The sequence below is a fragment of the Oenanthe melanoleuca genome, chromosome 7 (assembly GCF_029582105.1).
Source record: "Oenanthe melanoleuca isolate GR-GAL-2019-014 chromosome 7, OMel1.0, whole genome shotgun sequence".
In the NCBI taxonomy this organism is placed as follows: domain Eukaryota; kingdom Metazoa; phylum Chordata; class Aves; order Passeriformes; family Muscicapidae; genus Oenanthe; species Oenanthe melanoleuca.
In genome coordinates, this window is record NC_079341.1 from 4897399 (window position 1) to 4924295 (window position 26897).

The 26897-nt window shown below is 44.6% G+C and overlaps 1 protein-coding gene across 3 annotated transcripts in view; it reads right to left on the bottom strand.

Annotated features, from left to right (window-relative positions):
* Positions 1-26897, bottom strand: part of UNC80 (unc-80 homolog, NALCN channel complex subunit) — a 121045-nt gene that overhangs the window by 14273 nt on the left and 79875 nt on the right. For all 3 annotated transcript variants that reach the window (XM_056495900.1, XM_056495898.1, XM_056495899.1), the window contains 17 exons: positions 25449-25629; positions 24020-24288; positions 21411-21545; positions 20087-20225; positions 18788-18884; positions 17966-18136; positions 17576-17668; positions 15958-15993; positions 15428-15646; positions 12910-13110; positions 10655-10778; positions 8526-8651; positions 6604-6727; positions 5674-5880; positions 3522-3706; positions 2672-2837; positions 1428-1607 (listed from right to left, as the gene is read on the bottom strand). In XM_056495900.1, the coding sequence (XP_056351875.1) occupies positions 1428-1607; positions 2672-2837; positions 3522-3706; positions 5674-5880; positions 6604-6727; positions 8526-8651; positions 10655-10778; positions 12910-13110; positions 15428-15646; positions 15958-15993; positions 17576-17668; positions 17966-18136; positions 18788-18884; positions 20087-20225; positions 21411-21545; positions 24020-24288; positions 25449-25629 (2653 nt within the window). The remainder of the gene's footprint in view (positions 1-1427; positions 1608-2671; positions 2838-3521; positions 3707-5673; positions 5881-6603; positions 6728-8525; positions 8652-10654; positions 10779-12909; positions 13111-15427; positions 15647-15957; positions 15994-17575; positions 17669-17965; positions 18137-18787; positions 18885-20086; positions 20226-21410; positions 21546-24019; positions 24289-25448; positions 25630-26897) is intronic.

Sequence of the window (26897 nt, forward strand, 5' to 3'; positions counted from 1 at the left end):
AATCTCTTCAGTGTCAGGGCTTGTTAGAGTTAGTGAGTTGGGGGTCTCTGAATTCTTAAGAGAGAAATCAGAGTGCAACGATTAAATTAAAGCCTGTAGATGCATTAAAGGATATTAAGCCACTCACACATAAAGTTTAAGTGTAAGTTTTAGTGTAAGTTTAAGTTTTAGAGTAAGTAAGTAAGTCAGTAAGTTTTAGTATGAGCTCTAATGCTTTTAGTAAATAAAAAGTTCAAATGTCAAAGTGGAAGTGTGAGTTCTAGTAAAGGCTGAAAAACACACTAATGTTTTCAGTAGAGGCTCCAGGACTGTAGTTGTAGACAGTGCTTAGGCATAACAGAGCTATAGTAAAAATATTGCTTACATTTTTCAGAAAGAACAAGGTTAGTCTGTACATAACCTGGCGTGTTAAGAAACTAAAACTCTAATAAGTTAAAGAGTAGCAGTCTGAGTTTGCATCTTAGCTTGTTAAAAAGGTTCTATATAAAAGTATGTATTGGAAAAAGTTAGTGCTTCTTGCCATTTGCTTTTGTGCTTTTTGCTTTTTGCCATTGCTTTTTGCCATTGCTTTTCTGCTTGCCTTTTAAAACTAATGTGCTTTGCAATAAATAACCTTTTAGCAACTGTTAGCTGCTTTACTCATTTAAGATAACCCAACAAAGTTAGTGCCTAGAGCGCCAGAGGTTGGTAACTGTTCTGGGTTGATGTGGCCAGAAATGTGAATTCTGTCACCATCTGTTGAGCCGGGTGGGGCAGTGACCCTGATCTCCTGGCACATATTATCTGCTAATGGGCCATCTTTAAACCAGCTGGGGCAATCATCTTTATCTTTTCCACAACCCATCCTCCCTCCAGGAAGATTTCATCTGCTGCTGGCCCATTCAGTCCCACTGTGTGACTGATAAAATTCCATCATCCCACTGGGAGATGCTCCAGCCAGGGGAGCAGCCAAGCCTTTCCTACCCAGATAAAAACTGAGATTTTGGACACCAAGGGACCTTCTTTCCACTGCATTCCAGAGGAAAGCCAGACCTTTCCACATCATCCCTGCACCTCCAGAGGAAACTGCACCTTCTCCAGGAGCACTGCTCCAGCTGAACCACATCTGCCACTGCAGGAGGATGCAGCCACCATTGAATGGGACTGTGCCAACACCCTGACTGACTGACGGGTGTCAGCTTGGATTCTGACTCTGGCAGTGTTTTGGGATTGTTCTTTGTAATACTGTATTTCTATTTTAATTTTCCTAGTAAAAAACTGTTATTCCTAATTCCCCTACCTTTGCCTGAGAACCCCTTAATTTCAAAATTATAATAATTTGGAGGGAGGGGGTTTACATTTTCATTTCAAAGAGAAGCTCCTGCCTTTATTGGCAGACCCCTGTCCCCCAAACCAGGACAGTAAGCTCAGAGTGTGTGGCCACGTACTTTCCTCGTCCTCCTCGTCGGTGCGGCTGAGCGTGTCCTGCGACGCCTGCTGGGAGGGCTCGCTCTCCTGCTCCCAGACCGTGCCCGTGCCCGTGTTGGAGCGGGACATGGTGGCCAGGCTCAGGCGGTACGCAGACGTGGAGGTGCCCACCGTGCTGACCGAGGTCTTCCCTTGGTAAGCTGCGCAAGAGGGGCAGAACCAAACCCGGGTCACCGATGGCACAGGAAATCAACAGCCAGCCAAGCATTCCTGTCATATTGGGCACCTCCTTCTGCCTGGACTAGTGGGGCAGGGGGAGCTTCTCGCTCTTTACAACTTCCAGCAGGAGGATGGAGCCAGCTGGAGTTGGCCTCTCCTCTGCCACCAGCGACAGGACCTCAAGCTGCACTGGGGAGGAATTTCTTCATGGAACGGGTTGCTAAGTGTTGGAATGGGCAGCAATGGAGTCACCACTGCTGGAAAGTGCTCAGGAAATGACCAGATTTGGGAGTTGGTGCCATGGTCTCGTTGACAAGGTGGTGATCAGTCAAAGGTTGAACTTAATGATCTCTTTTTCAACCTTAATGATTTTGTGATACAGTGACAGGGGTGGCAGAGGTGATAAAACACCAGCAGCTGCCTTGCTCATCTCACCTTTCCAAAATCTCTTTTTTACTCGTGCAGTCTGTTTTTTTTACAACCTATATTTTACAGATTGGCTTTCACATTTAGAAACAAGGCAAATTATTGCCAAGGAAAAAAAAGACTGAAGCATTTCCTTTTGAATTTGTTTTCCTTAAGAACAAAGCACATAAACTGCTTGCCACATATGAGCAGCAGCTGCCATCTCGTGGTGACAGGAGTGGCTGTCACTGGAGAAAATTCTCCCCTTGTCCAGGAGAGAATTCTGAAGTGCCCCATCAGCTCAAGGATGCTGTTCTGGATGTCACAGTAGAGAAAAATCAAAGAGACCAGGAGAAAGGAGGAGGAAGATCTGCTGCTGAACAGCCAGACCTTTCTGCACAAGGAGCTGTACAGTGGCATGGAGGGGTTTGGGCTGCACAAGCCAGCTGAGACAGCACGAGCCAGCTGCTGGGGAATAGGACTCTGGTGGGAAAACAGGTGCATTCCACAACTAACCTGGACTTCTGTTGGCTGCAGTGGCAAGGCTGAGCATAAGCTCCAGGGTGTGTGGATTGCCTCATTCCTATTTCACAAGTTGGGGCGAGGGGTGATGGCCCTGAGCTCCCCCTGCCCTCCTTACCAGAGCCACTGTGCACGGCCTCCTTGAGGATCTTGAGCTCGCTGTTGAACTCGGCGATGAGGGAGCTCTTGCAGAGCGGGCGCGGGATGAAGCGCCGCTCCAGCTGGTCCGAGATGTGCTGCCGGGCCGTCAGCTCCTCGTGGTTCTCAGCCGGCTGCGCCAGCAGCTGCAAGTTTGGGATGTGTTAGCATCGCAGGGGATGGTGCCCAGGGAGCTGGGGCTGGTCTCCAGCCAGCAGGCTTTGTAGGCAAGAGGTTTTGACTCCATCTCGGAGGTTTCCGCCTGTCTTTCAAGGGCAATCTTACATCTGACTGAGCAGAGATGAGGGCTCCCTTATGCTAAGCTCTATCCTCATGATCCTGTCACAAGACAGCTCCTTCCTCCATGACTATTTAGTCTAGGAGACAAGGTAGGCTAAATAAGGTAGACTACTATGTGCTAGTCTACCTGGTAACCAGCAAGGAGCTGTGATTAACTTAAACCCCAGATGCCTGAGCCTAGCAGGCAGCTGTCTGTTCATCCACAAAAATTCTGTCAGGACCTTCATCTGACAAGGAAAGGGGAGTGGTCCTTCCTGGCTGTCCTTCCAAGTGCTTGGAATGTCTTCATTGCAGAATTAAGTCCACATGCACCTCCCCATCCAGAGGAACAAAGACTAGCTGCACTCCATGGATCACCCCATAGGTGACTGGCATACTGTTTAGTTTTAGCCGGGAAAAAAGCTCTGTGATTTAGTTAAGGCTTACTAACTCACTGCATGCAGTTCTTCCAGAAGTGCTGTTCCTCTGTTCCCACTGGGGAACAGGGCTGTCTTGCCTCCAGGGAGAGATAGATGAGGAGCCCCAGTTACCTTGCACTGGATGAAGGGCCGAAGGAGCACGAAGATGGGGATCCGTGTTCGCACGATGAAGTCCAGGAAATCCCACAGGGCCAGCCCTCCCACTTTCCTCAGGGCCATCTCTTTGACTTGCAGGCTCAGCCAGTACCACTGGCTGTCCAGCTGGCGTTCAAAGCAAACGAGGATCACCTTCAGGGCTGCAGGGGAACAGACAGAGATGTCACCAGTGTCCCTCACAAGGACAAGGGGCCACAGTGAGCACACACCTGCACTGGCATGCTCTGCATGTACGTGCACAGGAATGCCCACACACCTCAGAGTCACAACTGCCTTTTCTGTCAGTCTCCAAAAATGGCAGGGAAGGAGCAACCAGCCTTCTAGTAGTAAAGGCCTCAGGATCAGGACTGGAAGTGTCATTTCAAGAAAAAGTTTTCTACTTCATACCTAAATTCCTCTGTATTTTCTTGCTCTGGTGTTCCCTCTCCCTTCCCTGCAGAGTTCTTTTGTCTTCTCAGAATCAGATATTTTGCAAGCAGCTCAGAGAAGCAATACAGCCCTGGCTGATAAGACAACTTCAAAAATCTTTACCAAACATATCCACACAAAGTGTCACCCAGGGAGCACAACAATCTTATAGGGTGATGATAAGAACCTTTCTAGGAGTGCAGCTGCATGAGTCATGGCCACACTGCAATTTAAATACAAATATGGTCCAGTAAGCCAAGGGCAGTAATTGGCAAGAGCATGGCATTACAAATGGGGATGAACAGCAATGAAGTTCTAAACAATGCTCTGCATTAAAGTGGGCAGTGATTAACACTTGGCTCACAGCAGAGACAAGGAATCTCCCCTTTCTGTGCTCCCCTGGTCTGATAAAAACAGCAAGGTCTGGGAATTGTTGGGGAAAGTAGACTACTCCATTTTTCTTAATGTGATGGCCAAGACTTCTCAGCCATTACACATCTGTATCCTGGGTTGTTTGGGTGGGGGGCTAAATCCATAGTGATCTGATTTTTTCATCAGATTTACTCCATTCCTCAGATTTGGGTTAACAAAGACCCAAATATAAATCTTCAGATAAATACCCTCACCAAATCAGAAACAGAGAAGCTGTTTCTGAAGGGGTGCTTTGAGACAAAACTGTCCCCATATTGGCCTCCAGTGATGCTACATCTCCAGCTGAATTATTCTTTCTGTCCTTTCACCTGTGTGCCCGATGTGAGATAATACAGAACTACCTTGCAGCACCCTACAGCAAGCAGAGGGCACAGAGTCAGTGAGGAGCATGTGTGGGGCCAGCAGCCAGGCAGGCTACATCACCTCCCACCCTAGCTAGCCAAGGGCCAGTGATGTTAGGGGTTGGTGGGCAGGCTGACCCCCCTTTGTGATAATTGATAAATGATTCGTGTTAATCATAGAAGTTTTGGAGTTTGCATAAACCATAACACTTAAAATAAGAAAAGAACATAGACCTAGATAAAGGGAAATATATGATTAAACCCATTCTGTTTAAATCCCTCTGCTGTGAATATTATGTTTCCTAAATAAGTTGTGTATACTGACAGCTTGCAAAACAAGGCTTTCACACAGCCCAACAGATTCTGCAGAATCAGATTTCCTGCCTTTGTGTGATCAATCACACACTATCTAGTAAAGATCAGGCTTCCCACTTCTCCTGGTTTTTTATCTACCAAGACCAGATGGTTACATGACCAATTGTCCAAAGAGCTGTTCCATAGAAGTTTGGAAGTTTCTTTGACCACCACTGCTTACCTTGCAGAACCACTACAACAAAACAATAACAATTATTGATGACTACAAGGAAAACCATCCTATAAAAAGGGAGCTGCAAACCAGGTTTGGTGGAGCATGGAGTGGGCGGTGACCCCATGTATCCCCAGCGCTGCTTGCTCTGTCTGTATAAAATAAACCAACCTGAATTTTGCTAAATACAGAGACTTTGTTTCTCATTTATAACACCTTTGTGGCTTCACTGCTGTGCTCTGGCTGAGTGATTCTCCCCGTGCTGCTCTTCCTGCACTTGCTGACACATCCCAGAGACACTCCTGACTCCAGGCACCTGAAGCTCCCCTAGAGAGGCGGGTCAGCTGCTGCCTGAGATGGTTCTGTCTGGTTTCCCCCCTCAGTGGTGTGGCAGGCTCACCCAGGTAGGCAGCCTGGCTGGTGGACTCGGCCAGCCCCTCCCGGCGCAGGTCCTTGCCCGCATCCCCCGGCGTGGAGCAGTGCGCGGGGGAGCTCTCCAGCATGAAGTTCTTGCTGCGGGAAGTGCTGATGATGCGAGGCGGCAGCAGGATGTTGATCACAGTCTGGAGCAGCAGCAGCACCTCGGGCTGCTCCAGCCAGGGGCTGTCTGAGGTGCGTGGGGAGGGGAAAGAGAGACAAAGGTCAGGCTACATCCCGTCATAGGACACTCAAAAGATCCAGACCCCGTTCAGCTCCAAAATGGGGTGCATCTCAAATGTGCCCTAAGCCAAAACTCCGTCCCCCACACCTTGTTATGTTGCTTCTCCTCCTGCAAGCAAAGGCAAAGTTTATTTTAGCACCAGCACGAACACGCACAAACACAGAGCTACACAGCACAAAGAAATGCCCCATTCAGTGGTCTCATTTCTTTTTGGCATTGCCCTATCCCTTCACTCTTTGCTTTCATTTAGGGATTTACCAGACCCTCTATGGCAGAAAGCAAGGAGCAGGACTTGTGCAAGACAAGTGGCAGGGATTGGGCAAACTGTGATCCACAGGGGCACACAATTTCTGTGATCTTTGTTCCCCTCCGTGACTTCTGCTACAATAGATTTGTCCTGCTCTGCACTCCAGTTTCAATAGCAGGAGGACATCTGTGTAAGACCTGACTCAAGAGCCAAGGCACAGCTGAAATGAAAAGAAGAAATAATAACTATTCCCAATGGGGCTCTTTTCAGTCTCAGACCCAATGGGCACTTAGCTGACATACTGCCAGTGACAGAAAACCAAATAAAAAAAAAATAAAAATAAAATACAGAGAGCAGGGAGAGTGCAAACATCAGTTGTCAGAAAAGGGGGGAAAAAATTCTTTTTGTTAAATTAGTCAGACCTTTGCTTCCAGATCCTACTGTGAGCACAAATGGAATCAGTAGGTTTAAAAGCATTCCTTCCCTTCTTTCCTGATTGGTGAATGGGGAGACGACATGGCTTAGGGGGAAATCTTCTTTCAAAGCCTGTGCAGCAATAATAAAAAAGGATTAAATGATTTCATCAGCAGATCACGCAAACAAGTCACTGCAGGGAATGAGGATCCCTGTTCACACAGTACAACACAGCACTGATGGCCTGATAGAATGAGATGCCCTCAGACCCTTAGTCAGGAGTGATGGGAATTCAGAGGAGCACAGGGATCACCTGCTCGTGGCATAGCCAAACGTAGGAAGCCCAGACTCCCAACTCCCAGTTCTCATTTACAAAATCAGATGTATCCCACTGGAGCCAGCTGAGTGTCAGTCGTGAGCTCTGCACTGCTGTGAATGGTGCCAGCATCTGACACAGACTACAGGGAATAAAAAAGAGGAACAGAGGAAACTGCACAAATACATTATCTAAATACTCTCCTGTCTGAACATGGAGGCTATTCCCATTTTTGTTCTGCCTTGCTTTGTGCTGCCCTGTCATCCTCCCTAACACAAAGAACAAGCTCCTGAAAACCAAACAAAATGCATGTTTACTTCTTGACACACAGTCAAGCTTAAATGCTTGAAAGGTTTTTCACCTTCTTAATTCAAACAGCTGTCACTAGAACCTCTGCTCATTCACAACATCCCAGCAGTTACAGACTTAGCTGTGAGATGCAGCTGAACCTTGCCACTCCTCTAGCTTGCAGACCTGGGCTGAAAAATTCTAGGAGATGTTTTCTGATGGAGTGTGAAGTACTTCTGTTTTGTATTCTGCTGGAAGTATTGGGAATTATGACTCCTGTTTTTCCTGACATGTTTAGTTTTCATTACATTTAATCCCACGAGTGAACAGGGAGAAGAGGATAATAAAAGCTCCCCATAATTTAAAACAATACATTAATTTGCTATCTGTTTAGGTTTTTTAATAGATAATATTTCACAGCAGGTGAAAGTGGCCTTTTGTTTTGACTAAAGAACTCAGAGCTGGAAGAAGTCTGTTCTCTCTCTGTCAGTTTGAACCAAAAAGTCCTTTTGTGCCTCATGCTCTGAGGAACAGCTTTGTGTGTTGATCCCTGTAAGCCTTCCCTGCCAAGCCACCCTGCTGCTCAGAAACACCTGCCTAGGCATTCAACTGGATGTACCAATGCATATTTTAAAATGCAAGTTGGAGCTAGATAAGTACATTGGTCACTTCTTTGGTCACCATTCAGACTGATTTCATGCCAGTGGGGAAGGAAAGGGACACTGAGGCAGAAAGACTGTAAAAAGTTATAGTGCTGCTATGAGAAAGGAATAGTGGTGAAATTCTCCAAAAAGCCTGAAACTTTTTTTTTTTTTTAATTCTGGCAACAAGGATACCATTGTGTCAGCAGCTGAAAAGCCAAGTTGCCCTGCTTTTTGTGCTGGCACACTGTGTGACCAGCTCAGCTAAGAGCAGAAGAGCCCAAAATCCACTCTCATGGTCCCACAGGAAGACAGGAAGGGTTGCATGGATGTAACCCAATTTGGGCCCACCTTCCTGTGGCAGAAGTCTCACTGCTTAGATCCTGCAAAAGGTCCTAACCTGCTTGTCAGAGTCTTAAACAGCATCCATCAGCCAAACTCCTTGGATTTCAATGGCAGTGTTAAGCTGATGGATGCTTGCTGTGGACTTGGCCCCAACAAATGAACCCTGAGCTCAGTTCAAGCCTTCAGAAAGAATGGAGAATTCACATGTTGCTTCTCCTTAACTTTTGATGCACGTTCCACAGTTTTTGCCCAGCTTTTGCAGAAAGCAAACAGAGCACTGATGAGCTGGAGTCTCAACCAGGAGCTCTAAAGGCCTGGCCATGGGCCAGGGCAGACACACCTGTATCTGCAATGCTACAAGCCGGACAACAGCTGTGCTGAAGGGCAGAGGTGGCGAGAGATAAGGGCTGAGATGAAGAAGGGGTAATCCATCAGCCACACTGGAGGGTCCTACCACTCCCATCACCTGCAATACAAACAGAGCACATCACCACAGCTGGCTACTTACAGTTTCACCCATGCCATATCCTCCAACGTCGGTGAAATGGAGGTGCCTTTCATTGAGCACTGAGTTGGGGTGGATCTGGTAGAACCAGCCCCTCCAGTGGTCCTTGCAGCAGCTGGGGCCACTGAGGAGATGGAGTTCTAGCAGGGAAAGGGAGGGGAAAAGAGGGAGCCAGCATGGATGGGAGGAGTGCACAGGTACATTTATAAATGTACCCAGTTCCAGCCCTGAATGACCAGCACTGGACTGGTGGAACAGCTAGAGTTGGAGGATATGTCATTTGACAACTGTAACAAATAAAAATCTGTCATCAAAGCAAAAAGTCTGCATTGAAAGTGGACATCTTTTCCCTTCCCTTGCTTGAAAAATAATGTCCTAAGTCTGAGCCAAGCCAGGTTTTGTACAATGTTCAGATTCCTCTCAAACACAGCCTGTTTTGGGGAACTCTAAGCACGATTTCTCTCAGCTGACTGACCCCAGATGTCTGGAGCAGAGTCACCTGCATGTGACCTGGTTGTCTGGAACTCCTTGAATAATCACCACAAGGAAACAGCACTTCTAGGGTGAGAGCTTTTTGTACTGCTTGGGATGTGTTCCTCAGGAGGAATTAAATCACAGATCTGCATGTGCCTGTTTCTCTCCATGACCAGACACAGCTGGGTGACAGGAACAGGGAGAAGGTACCTGGCAGACACCTGAACTTATGGGAGATGAATGCATGCTTCTTTTCCAAATTCTGCCTGGGGAAAAAGGCAGTAACCAGCTTTTTGCCAGAAAACCAAAGGACAATTTAGAAGGAAGAGGGTCAGTGCCCCTTCTTTACATCACTATGAATTATCATTGAGATATTTCCCTGCTTTCCTGGGTGATTGATTTTTAGGCTTCATGGTCTGCAACATGACACACCATCCAGTCAGTGCTCCCACAGCTCACAGTGCACCCAGTTCTGACAGCTAAAGGCAAAATACTTGTAGCAGCACGAGTACATTAGTGCCAGCTAGAAGTAGAGGAGGAAGTTTTATGGACTCTGACAGGCTGGAGCTTCCCTGCCCTTGCAGCAACGAATTGACTTGAAAGACAGGAACCTGGCAAAATCTGACATTGCATTTTAGCTACTGGTCATTGCTTTTAAAGCCCCTCAGAGCGCTGGTGAACCCTGAAATGCTTTTTTGTAAGCTGCTAGATAAGGTTACAACGTTTATGCTCTAAGGAGAAAATGTTATAAAACCCAGTAACAGTAAAATTCTAGTGCAGCCTTTCCCCCTTAATTTGTATTTTTGCATCTGGAATGAAAGCATGCTTGTTTGCCCAGGTGGCTGGAGTTACATGGATGTTAAAGTGGGGCCTTGCCCCTGGTGTGAGAGCTGCAGAAACACCATGGTCTATAGTGACAGTGATGAGTGATCAGGCAAACTCTGTCCATACCACCTGTGTGTTGTAACACACTTAACAGCACAAACCTTACTAGGAGAGGGATCTGAACATTGCACAGTGCCAACCTGTGCTAGATCAAGCCAGGGACATTGCAAACAGTGGAGTCAATTCACCTTGCAAACCCTCCTGACTATGCAGGGCCCCTGGCAGAGCAGTCAGGGCCCTTCCCCACTGGGGAGGGAGGGTAGGTGTCCCCAGTGCCACCCTCTCCCTGTCTCTACAGGTGTGTGCAGTCTCCACCACCCCACTCTCCAACTTGCAGCCCTCAGCTCTCAGCTCAGTCTGGCAAAGGTGGATCTTCAAAGTGGTGCGTGGGAAGCAATGGGAAATAAATTGCTGTCGGTCACTGCACCTCCCCATGCACCACTTCAAAAATGAACCTTCCTGTCTCTGGTGTCACCTGCAGAGTCCCCTCGTGAGGGGCAAAGGGGCCAGGGAAAATGGGAATAAACTCTCATCTCCAGTCCAGAGAAACCAACAGCAGGGGGAGGTTCAGCAAAGGTCGGTGGGGTTGGCGCTCGGCTACTCACCAGATTGACACAGACATTGATCAGAGACCTAAGGTGAGGCAGGAAGGATATGATAGGCTGCCTCTGAAGTGTCAAACAAACCCCTTCAATCAAACTGCTGGCAGGCTCCCACTCAACCTGGCGCCTGCAATACAACAGTAGGTGCCATTAGCCACGGGCTCCTGCCCCCCACCAGACGCCCAGACACGGCCAGCCACACACAGTGACACCCACAGGGGAGACGTGCCACACAGCCAGGACGGCCAGGAGGAGCACAGGGCGACAGAGAGAGGCACAGAGCCACAGAGCACAGCGGGGGCGTTTGCTGGAGAGGGAGCGGCGGCAGGGCTGGAGCTGGGCACGCAAACCCTGCAGCAGAGGGAGCCCACACAGCGGCCTCGGGCGTGGGGAAAGGGCTGCTGTGCCCAGCTCCCAGCTGAGAGCATGCCCTCCATCTCCTGTGGATTGTGGGTGTCCCACTGACATGGGCAAACCCATCAGCCTGGCTGCTCCAGTCCCACACACAGACTGCCCCAAACTGGCCCAGCTGGAGAATCTTCATTCCACCCTGTGCAGGACGGATGATTCACTCCCCATCAGCACCAAAGTCCTTCATTCCAGGATCCTTTCTTCTCTGACACTTTGCTTTTTGCACCAAAACAAAATTTAGGATTGGATTCCTCTTCCAGACAGAGCATAGGTGACACCAAAGTGGCTCACACCCTTCATCTCTGCAGTTATTGTGGGTCACAGCCAGCATCTGCTGCATTTACTGGGACAGAAAGACAAAAGGCCTGCACAGCTTGCTCACCCAAGCCTCAAACAATATCCCAGTCAAGCTCTTCAGGTGATTTCTCACAGCCACATGGGGAATCAAGTGTTCGCTGTGCAACTTTTTCATCAGACCAGCATGTACCTCACTGCAACAAAATCTCCAGATCTGTAGTTTGTTCTTGTTCTTACATATCCACTGGTTCCAGCAGACACTTTTGTGGGTTTTTTTTTTTGTTTTGTTTTGGTTTGTTTTTTTTTGCAGTGGGATGCCCACAGGAGGCAGTGTCTAAGATTCTGACAGTGACTACCCCAAGGGTTGGCTCCTTGGGTCTTGCACCCAGACCCATCCATAAAAAACAGCTTGACTCAATGATGCTTAAAAATGTAGTTGCTGCATCTGGTCCAGTGGCTTTGCTGTCCTTGTGTGGACAAATGAGTAATTTAAGCCAAACATAGGTACAGACATAGAGAGAGAGAATGTGAAAGGAATTTTATGGATGTTCATTCAGCTTACATAAGGAAGAAAGATCTTAGGAACAGAAACCCCTATCTGCCTTCGAGGCAGAAGAAAGTTTGAGCAGGGAAAGAAGGAATGAATGAGAAGCAGGCAAGACATGGCAAAGAATCAAACCAACAGGAGTTTCTGCCTCTGAATTCCCTACAGGGGTGGGGTTTCTTGAGGCAGGTTAGCCAGAGAAAAGTGATGGATAGTGATGCCAGAAAGAAGAGATCACCTGCCTATTATTTGTTCCATCTTTGATTCCTACTGGGACATAGTTCTGATGTTCTCTGATGGGATTTGGCTTCTCAGCTGAGACTGCCAATGAAGTGCCATTCAAGCAGTTGAGGACATATGTCCATGAGGGTGACCAGGACCAGTGACTCTTTGCTCTGATCACTGGAAAATTGACAGATCTGAGTGATTTTATACCACCCAGAGTGGATTTTACCACTGCCTCCAAGCAGGGATGCTCCACAGCCAGTACTTCTTGAAGTTGCCAAAGCCTGTATGTGCCATAATGCCACTCTGTGATACACCAGGCTTCCACTGGGCATGGACCTGAAACAATTGATGCAGTTCTTTGCCTTTTACTAGGGAGCAATCAGAATGTACTGCATAGCCCCTGACTATTTCTGTCTTTACAGAGGACCTAACAGCATTGCCATGCTAGAAATACTCTTACTGTAGTTTAATTTTCCATTTAAAAACTCACAGCAAAAGTTAATAAAAAGGGCAAAGAGATGGAAAAAATCTGAAGATTTCTTTTCAGGAAAGAAAAATTATTTTTCTGGGATTTTTCTCCTAAGTTCTTAATAACCATGCTGCTACCAGCAGACACAACAAAAACATCAACATGAGCACACTTACAGAACTAAAAACACCTGCAACTTTCTGCTGTGTTGCAAAGGCTCAGTGCAACAGGACAGCTTGAGGAAGGTGACATACCCACACTTCAAGGCTTGCAACATCAGAAACGGACCCCAGAGGGTTTCCTGCTCACCTCAGGGTTGGCATCTTGTGAATTTTATTGAACATACGGTCCAGTCTCTTTAGGATGAGGATCAGGGCAGGTCTCACCGCCTCAGCTGTCCAGTCAGTGATGGGCAGCATCTCCATGATGTAGCGCCGCAGCCCGCGGCTCTCCATGGTCTGCGTGTCGTAAGGAGCCAGCTTCAGCAGGGAGTGGGCGATTTCTGCCAGCCTGGAAGCACCAGAGAGAGAGAAATCAACGCAGCTTGCAGCCCTGCACACACACCAATGCGCTGGCAGGTGAATATTCAGCAGCCTGGCAAAAAGAGAACGGTGCAAAAGTCAAACGTGCTGCTGATCTGATACAGTTCTGGTCTGTCCAGGCTGTGTTGCTGGAATCACTGCTTGTATTTAAGAAAACATGAGTGGTCTAAATATTGCTTTTGCATTGACATTAAATGCACCAAGGGAACATAAGGAATTGCAGATTTGTGTAGCAAAAACCAGAGTTGCTGTGCTGGCAGTAAGACTACAACATTGCACATGCCTGTGAAATATAGACCTGACATCACCTGTTTTCAGTTAGTGAGAGATTTGGGTTTGTTCTGTGCTTGTTTTACATTACCACTTTAGCAAGTATCACTGTGCAATTCTCAGGTGTTAAATTTTAAAATAGCATGTCCATAGGTTTACACAACATGTCCTTTGTAGGATTGCTCCCTGCAGTTTTTATTTGTTTCTCCTAAAATCTCTACAGCTTGTGTTGCTGTTGCTTTTTCCACTCTCCCAGATGGCCTTGTCAATGGCTTTTTTTTTTTGTATTGACTGTGAAATATTGTGGCAGCATTTAATTTACACTTGCAGTTTGATGAAAATCTCCTGAAATACTTGGATATTTATGGTAAGCAAAAACCAGAAATAAAACATGAAACATCAACAGACTTTGCAGTGGATGATGACAGTACAATCCTATCCATATTGTAGGGGTTTTTTCTGAAATGCAGCCAACTAATGGAACATATTTCTATTCTCTTTATAATCTGTTTAGGAATATCAAGGACAACAGGTTCCTCAGATTAACCAAAAGTGGTATAAAATTGGTTTTTTATCCAGTATTTCTTTATTATTCATTTTTTAAAACTGCTTTGTCCTACCATGAAGTAGATCTGTTTTCTTAAATGCTGTGAAATTTAAATTATCATATAATTAAGCTTCTTGCTAGCAAGAAGTACCAGTTCCAAGCAGTGATACATAAACACTTCCTTATCCATTATAAAGTGTGAGATCCATTTCATTCAACTTGACACATCAATCTCAATTAATCTGCTAGCTCCTTCCTAGCAGAAACAAGCAACCTGGGAAATTCTTATCTTCCTGAAATACTTGGATAAACAGTTGGATGCACTTCTTCCTTTTCATTGGGTGCAAAAAGATCTTTATGACTTTTGCAGACTAAACACTTTGACTTTTAAATGGCTAAAACTGGGTGAGATGAATCCTGTCTGAAGTGACTAGAATATTATTCTGTTTTCTGAAGCCTCTGTAATGGCATCTGTCAGCTTCCCAAGACCATGACTGCCACATCAGATTCTGATAAATCTGCTCCTTATGTAGAACTGAGTTTGTCCTAGCATGGTTAAATCCTGTCAGTCATGCCACTGTTACTTATGAATTTATGTAAGGATTGAGATATATTGCTTTTATTTAGTGATAATTATAATTAAGCATTTGAAGCCACAACTTTGACAAAGCAGCTATTTCTAGCACTTTCCAGGAGACTTAAAGGAATCAGAGCATAAGTCATTACCTGCTGTAAATCAATGCCAGTTTTACTGCTGTAACCTCTGACCATGAGAGACCTTCTCTCTTGGAAAGAGTGCAGTATTTGCCACCTGCTAATATAAATGAAAAACTGACAAAATAATCAGATCTATTCCCTCTTGTCCCAGTTATTGCTTCTCAGTAGCAATTTATGCTGTTTTGTGTTCACCATGAAGAGCAAACTCAGAGAACCAGGTCCAGAGTGCTAGGACCATGTGAAACTGCTGTGAGCACCCAGCCCATGAGCTGAGCTCTGTGCAGCACCTCAAGGAAAGATTTGTGCCTCTGCCTCATCACATGCTGAGGTGCTGGTCCTGTAAATGCCCTCTGTCCCATCATTCCCTCTATTTCAGAAAGTGGTTTTTCTGCCTTTCTTGCTTGTGAGTTGCTGGCTCTAATGCACAGTGCCCCTGCAGAGGATAAATTTTAAAACAGAGGCAGTTTCCCCACTCCTTGCCTTGCAGACAGACTTTGCTCTGCTCCTTGGTGCCTCTTGTCCTGACACATCAGATGGAGCTGTTTCAGATGGGAGACCAGAGGAAAGCTTAAGAAACCTTCTTTTACACGCAAGCAGCATCAGTACAATCTAAGGAACATCCAAAACACCTTCTGCCTATTTCAGACAAAAACATGCAACTGCACAACCAAAAAGCGATTCCATCTGCTATTATGAAAAAGAAAGAGCTAGAAGGAAGGAATCCCCCTGAAAAGAAGAAGTAAAAGAATACCTCATGTGGGACTTCACATCCAGCAGCTCCAGAGAAGTCACTCGGGGCTCACCAGCCAGATTCTGCAAAACCTTCAGCCTCGGGCCACAGTGCTTGTAAAACTCTGTGCAGATATTCAGCAGCGACTCCCGGGGTCTCCTGAACTCCTCCCTGGCAATTCTTTCATCCAGCTCCTCTCGAGGAAGACCCTGCCCCTCCTCCATTAAGTGCAGGTTCTCCCTGGAGGACACAAAGCCAGACAAAGCAGAGAGATTTATATGCAGCAGATCATCAGGGATGGATTACAACAACTCTTCATCTTGTTTGTGTAACAGATGCTTTCCTCTGCAATTGAAAGAAAGGTAGTTGCATCTGCAATTAAGAAACAAAAAAGGGAAGTTATAATCTTCCAAGTCTTGCTAAAAATGTCAATATTTTCTATATGAACTATCGTTTGATATGTTCCCTGAGGAAAGGTTGCCTGTCACAGCAACCACGTGTGGGAAGGGTTCATCACACATCAGGGGAGACTGGGATAAAATTTACTTTACCTGATAAAGTGTAGTTTAGCTCCCTGTTCTGGGTACCTGGGAAAACAGAAACAGTGAGGTTGCAAATAGCCACTAAATAGTGCCTAAACTTGCCTTTGTAAAAGGAAGTGACACTGTTCCAGCCCAGAGGTTTATGTACTGTGGTCAGGATGGTGTCTTGTGCCACTGGAACAATGCCTACACAATGACCACATTGAATTACCTTTTTCTCCCATTTTCCATCAAAAAACATATTCCTAGAGTTACTGACCTTCTTCTGAAAGGAAAAATTCAGGCTTAAAAACCATAGCTCTCTTTCAAGTGATTTCTCTTCTTGATTTTTCACCCCAGTGCTCAGTCTGTTTCACAAAACCAGAGATCACCAAGTGAAAAGAATACTTCAGAATGGTTTTTTAGTTTTATTGTCATTTTCTCTTGTTACTTCTTTTTTTAGGAAGCATTAATAGATGCTGCACCACTTGGCTAACATGTCCAAGGCTCAAACAGTATCAATCTAACATCATGAGGCTCCTGCTGTTGCTAGCAGATCTCTGTGGCAATGATAATAAAACAAACAACTGCAGGAAAACTGGAGCAGTGAAAAATATTTTGGATCAGGGGCTGAATGTGTGATAATTAGAAAAATCTGCAAATGTAAGTCAAGATGCCTGAGTCATACTGCACTGGGAATGTCTTCATTGTTTGTCAGCAGATAAGTATTAACTGCTCTCCAAAATCAGCAGATAGATAATAAAGTATTATTATCCATTGCACCTTATTTTCCTTAGACTGAGCAATCATACAAATGAAGTAAATGGCATATGTCCACTTCAGACTTCAGCATGTCTGGGATTGAAAGTCAAAGCTCTCTTTTAACCATGACTGAATGGATTTTAAAGAAGAACAGACTGATGGCAGGAGTTACCTACCAAGATGGTGATCCATGCAGAAAGTGATTTCTAAATCTCTTGAATTTTTTAAAAAAATTAAAAAAATATGGGTAATAACTTGGAAAACTCCAGAAAAAACAGCTAACCCAGCTTTTCCTAGGCTACAATTCCCCTTCCAGGTCAGCACAAACATTCAGATTTTTAGCACAGTAAGGCACAGTCTTGCCAGGAGAAGGCAGGGCTGCCTGCTGCAAAGAAAAAACTTCACAATCCCAAATGCTTGTGGATGGATTAAGCCCTTCTGCTATAACCAAGTAAATTTTCAGCAGCCTTGTCTGATTTGCAGCAGCCTGACTGGAATGGCCAAGGAGCAGAATTACAGCTCACTGGTGCCATGTCCTTCTTTGTTTCCTTCTTTTGTGAGAAATTTCTTTGGTGTTTTGTTGGGTTTTGGGGTTTTTTTAAGAATGACAAGGATATTTCCAGGCATTTTATCCCCCTAGTCAGAGAATGAATGAACTTGAGCAATATATTTCTTGAGGGCAAAAAGGGGAATTAATAATTTAGGATGTGTGTCCTCTGTGTTGATACCCTTTGTATCAAAGGTCTTCTGTTTAGATAAAAGTTTGAAACTAGAGATCCTAGTCTGGGATGTTTTGAGCACTCTGAGCAATGAAAAAAAAAACAACAAAAAAAAAAACCAAACCCAAAACTGTTTCAAGAATTAGAATAAGAGAGAAAAGCCTTACCTGGTGTTCACCCCTGCTGACATGGTGTGGTTTGCAGTTGTGGCCCCTTTGTGGCCTTGGTCACATCGACTCATCTGTGGGGCTGTCATGGGCCTGGCAAAGAGAGGGTGAACAGCACAGCACACCTTAAATCACACAGAAACCCTGCTGTTTAATTAGAGCACACAGAAATCCTGCTGTTTAATTAGAGCACACAGAAACCCTGCTGTTTAGTTAGAGCACACAGAAATCCTGCTGTTTAGTTAGAGCACACAGAAATCCTGCTTTTGCTCTGACAGCTTGCACTGATTTCACCCAGTCTGAAACTCAGCCATTGCTGCATGCTGTGGGCTCCTGTGCATCCCCTCTCCCAGCACAGAGAAGCAAGTGCAGCTTGGCCACGTGTGTTACCTGGTGAGAACTTCTACACTGTACAAGAGAGCCTGCAAAGAGGTGGCAAGGGCACCCATGGAGGCAATTTCCTCACGAGCTGCTGTCCCAGTGTCCACCTGGGACGTTTGTCTCTTCAGTTTTTGCAAGTAGCAGGGAACCAGGGCTTCCAAAACCATCAGCATCTGGAGGCTGGAAAAATAACCATAATCTGTTTTGTTTTGTCATTCCTGAGCTCACATTGGGTAGAGGCTTAGGTTTCTATCTGAAGGTTCTGGATCTGTGACTAGGAGGATGGTTTCATTGCTTCTTGCTAGAAATCTTGAGCCAAAGAAGCAATTGGATTGGGAACTTCAGAGGAAGCTAGATGATGCATTAAACATTAATAATAATAATAATAATAATAATAATAATAATAATAATAATAATAATAATAATAATAGCCCCTGAACTTTCAGGTATCTTCCAAACATATGCTAACAAGCATTTTCTCTTCCAAAGACTCTTTTATTCTCTGATTCCCTCTTGCAAACTAACATTTGTACTTCAAGAAGTTTATCTCCCTGTTCTCTCCAGCTGCCTGTTTCTCCCCCTCCCTTGCTCCTCTGATGACAGAAACCAACAGGATAAGGGGTGATCCCCACTGGGAAATGTGGTTTACACTGGGGAATATTGCTGCTCTGGCTGCCCTCCAGCTGAGTGCTGCACCAGCAGCTGGCAGAAACCCCACACTTGGAATTAATTTCTGTATTTTGGCTGCCTTTTCCAGCCTTGCTTTCACAACCCATACATAGCTTTTATGCCTTTTCTGAGCCTGCACAAACCAGGACAACAGACAGCAACCTTCTGAATGACTCAGGAGCATAAGCCACCACTGTCACACACAGCTTGATTGCTTCACTGATGGAAAAGGTCAAGTCTTCATTCCCATAGCAGAAGTCTGGGGGAATAAAGCAATATGAGAAGATTACCACACAATCATACTAAGTATGAAAGGAGCTGTCACACTTCCTTTTCCCCCCTCTCCTGCTAGTGATTTCAGAAAAAGGTTTCAAGAGCATTTGAGTCACATATTACAAATATCACTTTGGGCATAATTAGTTCTGGGCACTAAGAAACTAGAAAGATAATATTTGTAAAGGAACAATATTTTTAATAGAACAATAGTCCTGTTTTTATGCAGGAGCCCAAGTCAAAATTGGTCCTAAAACATGTAAATCAGAATTCTGATCTTCATATGGAAGATACCAGATACACACACTCATCTACAGTCTCATCATCAAATCATACTTGAGAATTTTCAGAAATGTTCTAATAGCTCTCCACAGAAACCTCCAGGATTTTATACAAATGTTTGGTACAATCCACAAAGAGGAAGAAATATCTTCTGTTTCTGTACCACTTCATATTAAAAACTTTCTATATGATTGTGCAGCATCATAAAATCCCACTTTGTTACAAAGCTTTAACTCTAAGGTCAGATAGGCTTCACAGTTTATCAAGATAATTAATATTTAAGAGAAATGTAGATTTGGAAAATAAGCTGAGGATCCTCATAAAAATCAGGAAGAATCATAAAGCAGCCAAATTCTTAAATGCAGCATTGCTCAGATAACTATCAAGAGGTAGAATATCCTGGATACACCATACAGCTATATATATTCTGCTTTTTGTTATATCAACACCTCCCCAGGAGTTCAGCACTGCTGGATTTCTGAATTGTATCCATCATCATCATCTACAAGTCACAGCCTGCCCATGGGAGAGGATGCTTTTGTTTCCTGTCCATATGGAGCAGAGCAGAGGATGACATTGATCTTGTCAGCATAATTAGGTTTATGAGGCATCTTTATTTTTCACTCACACATGTTAAAATTCAAAATGCCAGAGTCTAGTCTCAGACTAGAAGGCTTAAAGCAGAAAAAGTAGCTTTGGAATAAAATTAATTAATAATTCCCCTCCCTAAAACATCAAAAGGATGATGGTAATAAAGCCAGTCTTAAAAACCCCATGAGGCACAAGAAACAGATAGGACATTCCTAAAAATGAGAAGGGCTCTGAGGAAATCATGCTGCATCAAATGTCTGTTAAATCAACAAACAATATACCAGAATTACTGAACACAGTGTGCTTTACTGTTACCTAATGACTTGAGAGGCTTTTCTGCTTTCACCAGCTCTAAGATGTCCAAAATGTCTGGAGTGTCTCCCTCCAAAGACTGCAGCAGGTCAAACAGGCACTGAGCTGACACTCCTTTGCCGCTTCCATTGTTTGCAGCATCCTGTTCCAACAAGAGACATTAATGTCATCCCAGGAATGTTCATCTGGAGGCACGGGCCACCTTTGTTTCCCATTGCTTTCAACCTGTAAGCCTTGCCTGACTCAACAGAGTGATGCTACAATGAGAGCACATCTGAAAACTGCACACAGATCTTTGCTGCCCCGTGGAGGACAAAGATTGGTGTGCTCACAGTGCCCCACTTCAAATTAAGATTCCATTAACGTGCCTAAAATGCTAGAACATAATTAATGAATATTTCAAAACACAACTAATCTAGTCTTAGACTTGACTAAAAGTCGGTATCAAACTTTTAATTCCCAAATCCATTCCAAGAATGGATTTGCATTTAAAGACTTGTAAGTCACTGTTCTCCTTTTATCATATATTTGTGCACAGAAATTTAAAGTGAGACCACATTTACTGGCCTGGACACCAGCAGCCTACTCCATCAAGTGAAATAAGTCAGGACTTGGTTCTGTGCAGCACTGAGTGTTCTCTCCTTGTGACCTCTGATGGGGGCTGGCATGTTTGTTCTTGCACTACTTTATTAATGGCTACTAAAAAGTGTTTTGTTTTTTTTTTCTTTTGCTTTTACTTAGAGTTAGGATTAAAGTATGAGAGATGGAATTTTTTTGTGTTCGTGTTTAGTTGTTTATTAATTTTTATTTCTAGTACAGAAAGTTTTGTAGTACTTCTAGCTAATTGCTAGAAGCGAGCAAAATGGAGGTGAATTTTGTTAGGTAGAAGGTTTTTTAAAGCTGAACAGTTAGCACCTATATTATTTAAACTTTTGCCGTAATAACTAAACACTTGTGACCTGCAGTGCGGCACTGTTTAACTAAAAACTACCACTTAAAACTAGGAAGGAGAAGGAACAAAAAGGAGAAAGAGACAACGCCCAAGAACCTTCATCTTGTCCCATACCTATTGCTATGTTCTAAAACTCCAAATTCCAAAATTTCACCATATGCTTCTATTCAACTACACACAACTAAAACCACAGAGTTGGTGATTCTAACTCCATCACTCAAATCTGGAAGTCTTCTCCAAGCCCTCAAGTCAAAAGCAGTGTTTTTTGAGGGTCAGTGCCAGAAAGCACAGAAATCTCAAAACTCCCAGCCTTCAGGGTTCCAACAGCTGCACACACAGCCTTTCCCCCAAGACAAGAGGATGGCTTTTACTCACAGGGAACTCCAGGAGAGGGGCCACGCTGGCAAAGAGCTGCAGGATGAAGGGCTTGCGGTGCAGCACGTAGAACTGGCGGCACGCGAACTCCATCGCCTGCCGCAGCTGCGGGTTGCTCTCGTAGTCAGAGTACACCTGGGCAGGGGGAAAAGGGCATGGAACAGCAGGCACTGCTCCAGGGGAAGAGCTCCTCACCTCCTGAACCAGCTACAGCACTGTCATTCCTGATGGGTTTGTCTGGCACTCTAGCACAAAGTGAAGAGAAACCCCGCCTCTGACGCTTCCAGGGTTTGTCGTCACTCACAAGGAAAGACAACGTGCAGTTTTTCATAGATATTTTGAGTCACTTGCATGCTTAAAGAGTGAATATAAGCTAGCTTCAATTAGCAAGTAGTAAATCCAGATAGTTCAACTGTCCCAAACTTCGGCCATCCCTGAAGTAAAAATCATGATGGGGGATGCCCAAAGTCGAAAATATTCTCCAGAAATTTCACATTTCTGTGTGAAAGTACAGAGGAAGGAAAACAGCTATTTATTTACTCAACACAAAGGAGAACAGAAAATTTTAGTAATTTACTCAAGAAGGAAATAGAAAGCTAATTTGGGCCATCCCACTATTGCCTTCTTGGGGCACCAAAAACCTCTCACGAGGGCTCAGCAGACGAAAGTTTCCCTGTCAGGTGTCGATTCCATCATGGAATCACAGGATGGTTTGGGTTGTAAGGGACTTTAAAGCCCATCCAGAGGCACCTTCCACTATCCCAGGTTGCTCCAAGCCCTGTCCAACCTGGCCTTGAACACTCCCAGGGATGGGGCAGCCACAGCTTCTCTGGGCACCCTGTGCCAGGGCATCAGCACCCTCAGAGGAAGAATTTCTTGCTGAGGAGCCACCTTGTCTTGGAATAACTTGGTGATACTTGCATCCCCAGTCTGCTCTATTGGTGTTAAACATTGAGTTCTGCAGCTTTAAGACTAATTCCAAGAGTAAAGGAAGAGAAAAGAAGTGCAGAGTTCGTTGTCAGAAACTGCACTTACTGCCCTGCATCCTTCACACAAACAGTGCTGTCTGCAGTAAACAGCAATAAAAAACTCTCCTATGCTCTTAGTTTCTAACTAATTAAAATAAAAAAACTCCCTAAACCGTAGGTTTTTTCCCTTTTTCTTGAAATTGTTCAGACCTGCTCCGGACTAAAAACCCAAAAAAATACCAGGAGCTCACACCTGTAGCCCACCAAACCTAGCCTGGGCTGCAGCATTTCCCAGCACCAAAAGAACTAATTAATAACAAACTAAGTAAACTAGGCTGCAACCCACTAGAGGGACTCTTCTAAATCTATCATCTCTTCAAAACGACAAAAAGTTTTGCTGTTTAGTATTGTTCATTTTTATGCTAAAAAGTGCTTTGCCTGTTAAATAAACAGGTTTTCACTTCTATTCAAAGAAAAATTTCCCCAAACAAGTTGGAAGAGGGACAGCTTAAGTCTGTTTCCTAAAAAAACCCAATTCAAAAATTTCCTCCCAAATTTTCCCTAAACCAGGACAGAGCTGTTGTGTGTCAGCAGGACATGGTGCTGGTTCACCAGCATTCCCTTGGGGTGCTCCTAAAACATGAATCTTAGAAAAATTAGGATTTTAGTTATTTAATAGAATTAATTAAAAAGCAAATGGATAGATAGGCCTTGCTGAAAATAATAGAAGAAAACTGGGCTTGAGATACTTATCTGTTAGTTAAATAATTGCCTGTCATTTTATGTTTGCTCAGCTGTGCTTGCAACGGGAAAATATGAAACCAGTAAGTAGGTCCAAAGTAACACGAACAATGCAACCAAAAACTTATTTTTTTGAAAATTTGAGTTGCCCAGAAGCCATTTGTATTGTCATTGATAGAAAAGGTTGAGAGTTCAGGGCGAGGAAGTCTCGCCTTACTTCCTCCTTTTAAGATCCCTCCCCACAAAAACGACCCCAGACTTAATTCAGACTTAATTCAAGAAGCCAATCATGCATGCTTAAAATTACTAGTTCAAATTACTAATTCAAACTAAAATAGGAAGCAGGGGATGGGAGGGGCTATTATTATGAATACATGCATTTATTGGAAGCTTTTGTCAATAAATAGACTCTGTGATTTTGCAGTGTGTATTAGAGGATTACTTCACATTGCTGCCCAGTGCTGAATAAACATGCACTTTCTAACTGTACATTGTTTGAGAGTCTTTTTGTCCATCACAGTTGAATATTGGTGTTGGACCTGTTGCTGTAAGGTGAAAGAAATACAGCAACACAGAAGTGCAGAAAGCAGAAGTGATGTATTGCAGAAGTAATCACACTTTTATGGACTGGATTGCAGAACCAATGGGTAGAATTAAGATCATTGGTTCAAGGAAGGCAACACCTTTTGTAAACATGTTTTTACTAAAATACCATGTTCATCATGCACTCCTCCTGCCACAACACCTTTGCAATTAAAGCAGACTTTGTCATTAATTCTTTCCCTTCTGTTTTCCCTTGAGTAGCTTGGAAAAACTCAAACCGCTTTTTTTCCCCTGACTGCCACCAGCACCCAGATTAGACCAAGAGCGATATTTCGGTGAATCCCTGTCCCAGCTGACCTGCAGCATGCTGGGCAGCACCCACTGGTAGCCGCTGAGGGAGAAGAGGTGGTTGAAGTGCACGGCGGTGTTGATGACGGTGGCCGCGTACTGCCGGAGCAGCGCGCTGTCCTCGGGGTGCAGGATCAGGGCGCCGTTGAACACGTTCAGGAACAGCATGATCTCATCCCCCCACGGGAACTCGCTGGGCATGCCAAGGAACATCTCTTCCAGCAGCTTAATCCACAAGCTTTTCTGGAGGGTGTCTAGACCAAACAGCTCTTTCCCAGCTGCAGGGGAGAAGAGCAATCAACAGCTCTGTCCACCACACCTCACTGCAAAAAACCATCCCACAACAATGACCTTTTTAAAATTATTTCACCCAACCTGTGTTTCTTGCTTGAGCAAACCTTGACTGAAAACATTAATATGAAGAATGGTAAATATCACCCAGCTCATTAATCTGCTGGTTGAGTGCTCTTCTCTTCGAAAGTGGAAGAGCTGAGTTTGTGCATGCGTCATCTGCCTCACACAGAGAATGGCACAAATGCAGATTTATGCTCAGTTTTTATGTTCTCAGTTTTTGTGTTTTGTGTCCCACACGTTACAGGAAACTGATGCAGAGCTACAATAATGCTTCTGAAATCAAGAGCCTGTAGGGCAGGTACAGCACTTGCCAGTGCTCACCACTGTGCAACCTATTTAACCTATTTAACATCATGTTGCAACTGGCCTAGGAGAGTGGCAAAAAGGATGTAGCAACAATACTTCCTTCATGCAGAAGAGAAGCAAAAAACCCCTTATTAAAGAAACAAACCACTTTTGTAGACTAGATCATGGAACTGAGAACAGACTCAATTCCACTGGTGCAAGGGAGGTAATACCCCTGGTAAACATGCTTTCACAAAAACATCACATCTCTCACACATTAAGCAGGTGCTTAATCATTGTTATAATTCTTTCTCTCATGTTTTCTTCAAGCAGCCTGAGAAAATCAAAGCTGCAACTTTCTCTGGCTTTCACCAGTATCCACAACCTCAGGCTGGAAACCTTACTTTACATTCAGAGCAAGGTTTCTATGTGGACTGTTTCTTTATCCCTGCTGCAAATTTTGCCCAGTCTTCGTTGGATGGCAATTACTTCCTCAAAGCAGATGGCAAAGCACTTTGAACAATCCTTTTTATGTAGTCTCACACATAATTTTATTACTCAGTTAAAACTTATTCTCATCTGGGTCCAAATCAAGTAGCCTTGTCTGGAGAATTTTAACAGTGAAGCTCTTTGTGCTGCTGTGCTTACAAACCAACAGCTCTGTGTCAGTTTTCCTAGGAGGAGATTCACCAGCTCGCAGGAAAGATGCAAGCCTGTGTGTTTCTGAGGCAGGGGAAGCAGTCACTGAACCTTCTGGGCTGTGTGCAGCCCTCCAGGGCAGTGCAGAGGAGGGAGATACCTTGGGGATCGCTGAAGAGCGAGAACTCCGCGTCGATGGCGCTCCGGGGGAAGGAGGGCAGGCGGAGGAGATCCTCCTGGAGCATGGACACGTGGGACTGCTTGTGGGCTGGGGGGATCTTCTGGGTCAGGGAGATCAGGAACAGCACCCGCCCCACCTCCTCCAGCTTGCGGGTGAACACCTGGCAGGGAAGAGCAGACGAAGATCTGATAGGCTCAGCCTCATCCAAAAGCTCTTTAAAATGTGTTTGCACCTCACCAGGTTCATTTTCTACAGCTTTCTCTGATCTGAGGGATGCTGCACTCCTGGCTCAGAGGATCATGATGAAATGCTGCACCCTCTTGCTAGAATTTGTGTGACTCTCCAGCCCAGGTCTGCAAAGATGGATTGTGTTTGTAAAAGTGGTTCTAACAACATTTTCCATTTCAGTCCTCTGGAGGACCCTAAGTGGTTGCAAAACAATTTTCAACTTGGGCTTTTCTGTAGATTAATGTAAGCCCCAAGGTGGTCAGAGAAACCAGCCCCAAGATGAAAGCCCTATGTTTGTATCCTCTCTTCAAGGTCTTACACTATGGTCAACAAGGAGTTAGAATTGCTATCTACCTCCTGAGATAAGGCTGGCTGACATCTGGCCATAGACAGTAGGTGTATAATTGCAAAAGAAAAGTCAATAAAACAAAGCAGAGCAGATTCTGTGTTACTGAAAAGGAGCAAAGAAAGTTTTCCTTGGCTGCAGATTATCACTTCTGCTTTCCACCAACTGGGAAACCAAATTCCATTCTACCAGCCTCCTTTGAACTTGTGACTGGTAGGATCACCCAGGCTAGATATTCAATTTCTATTTTTGTGCTGAAAGAAACCATTAAAGCAGAGTGATATTTAATTCCAGGAGCAACTTTGGAAGCATCTTCCAGACAGCTCATAGCCACTGGGATGAAACCAAAACCAAACTTGAAGCAAGTGGTTTCACACATCAAAGATCAGGTGACAAAGATCAAGTTCACAGGTCCTGCCTTGCTCTGAAGAGCACCCAGCTCAGAATTGGTTCCTCAATCCATCACAAAAAAGCAAATACTTTTCCAGGGATTGCTGCAAAGAAAGTGCTGCTTTCTTTGCTGAAGCTGGATGTTTTCCAGCAGCATTTTTCACAACTGCAGAGGAAAGCAAATATGTGATACAAATTTTACCTTAGAAAATTTTTAGGCTCTAAGTGCTCTAAATATAAACATGTGGAAAGCAAAATAATGCCCTGGCAAAAATATGAAGCCCATTTACATATTTTTGGATCATGTAGGGTGTGTTAAACTCATTTATTTGCAGGACATCTCCTAGAAGCAGAGTAATTTCTGTTAGAGAAGCAACCAAGTTGATCCCAAGTAATTTCAGATTTTTATTGACTTTCCACTGATAGGTGCAGCACATGAAATATCATCCTATTCTGTGTCATAC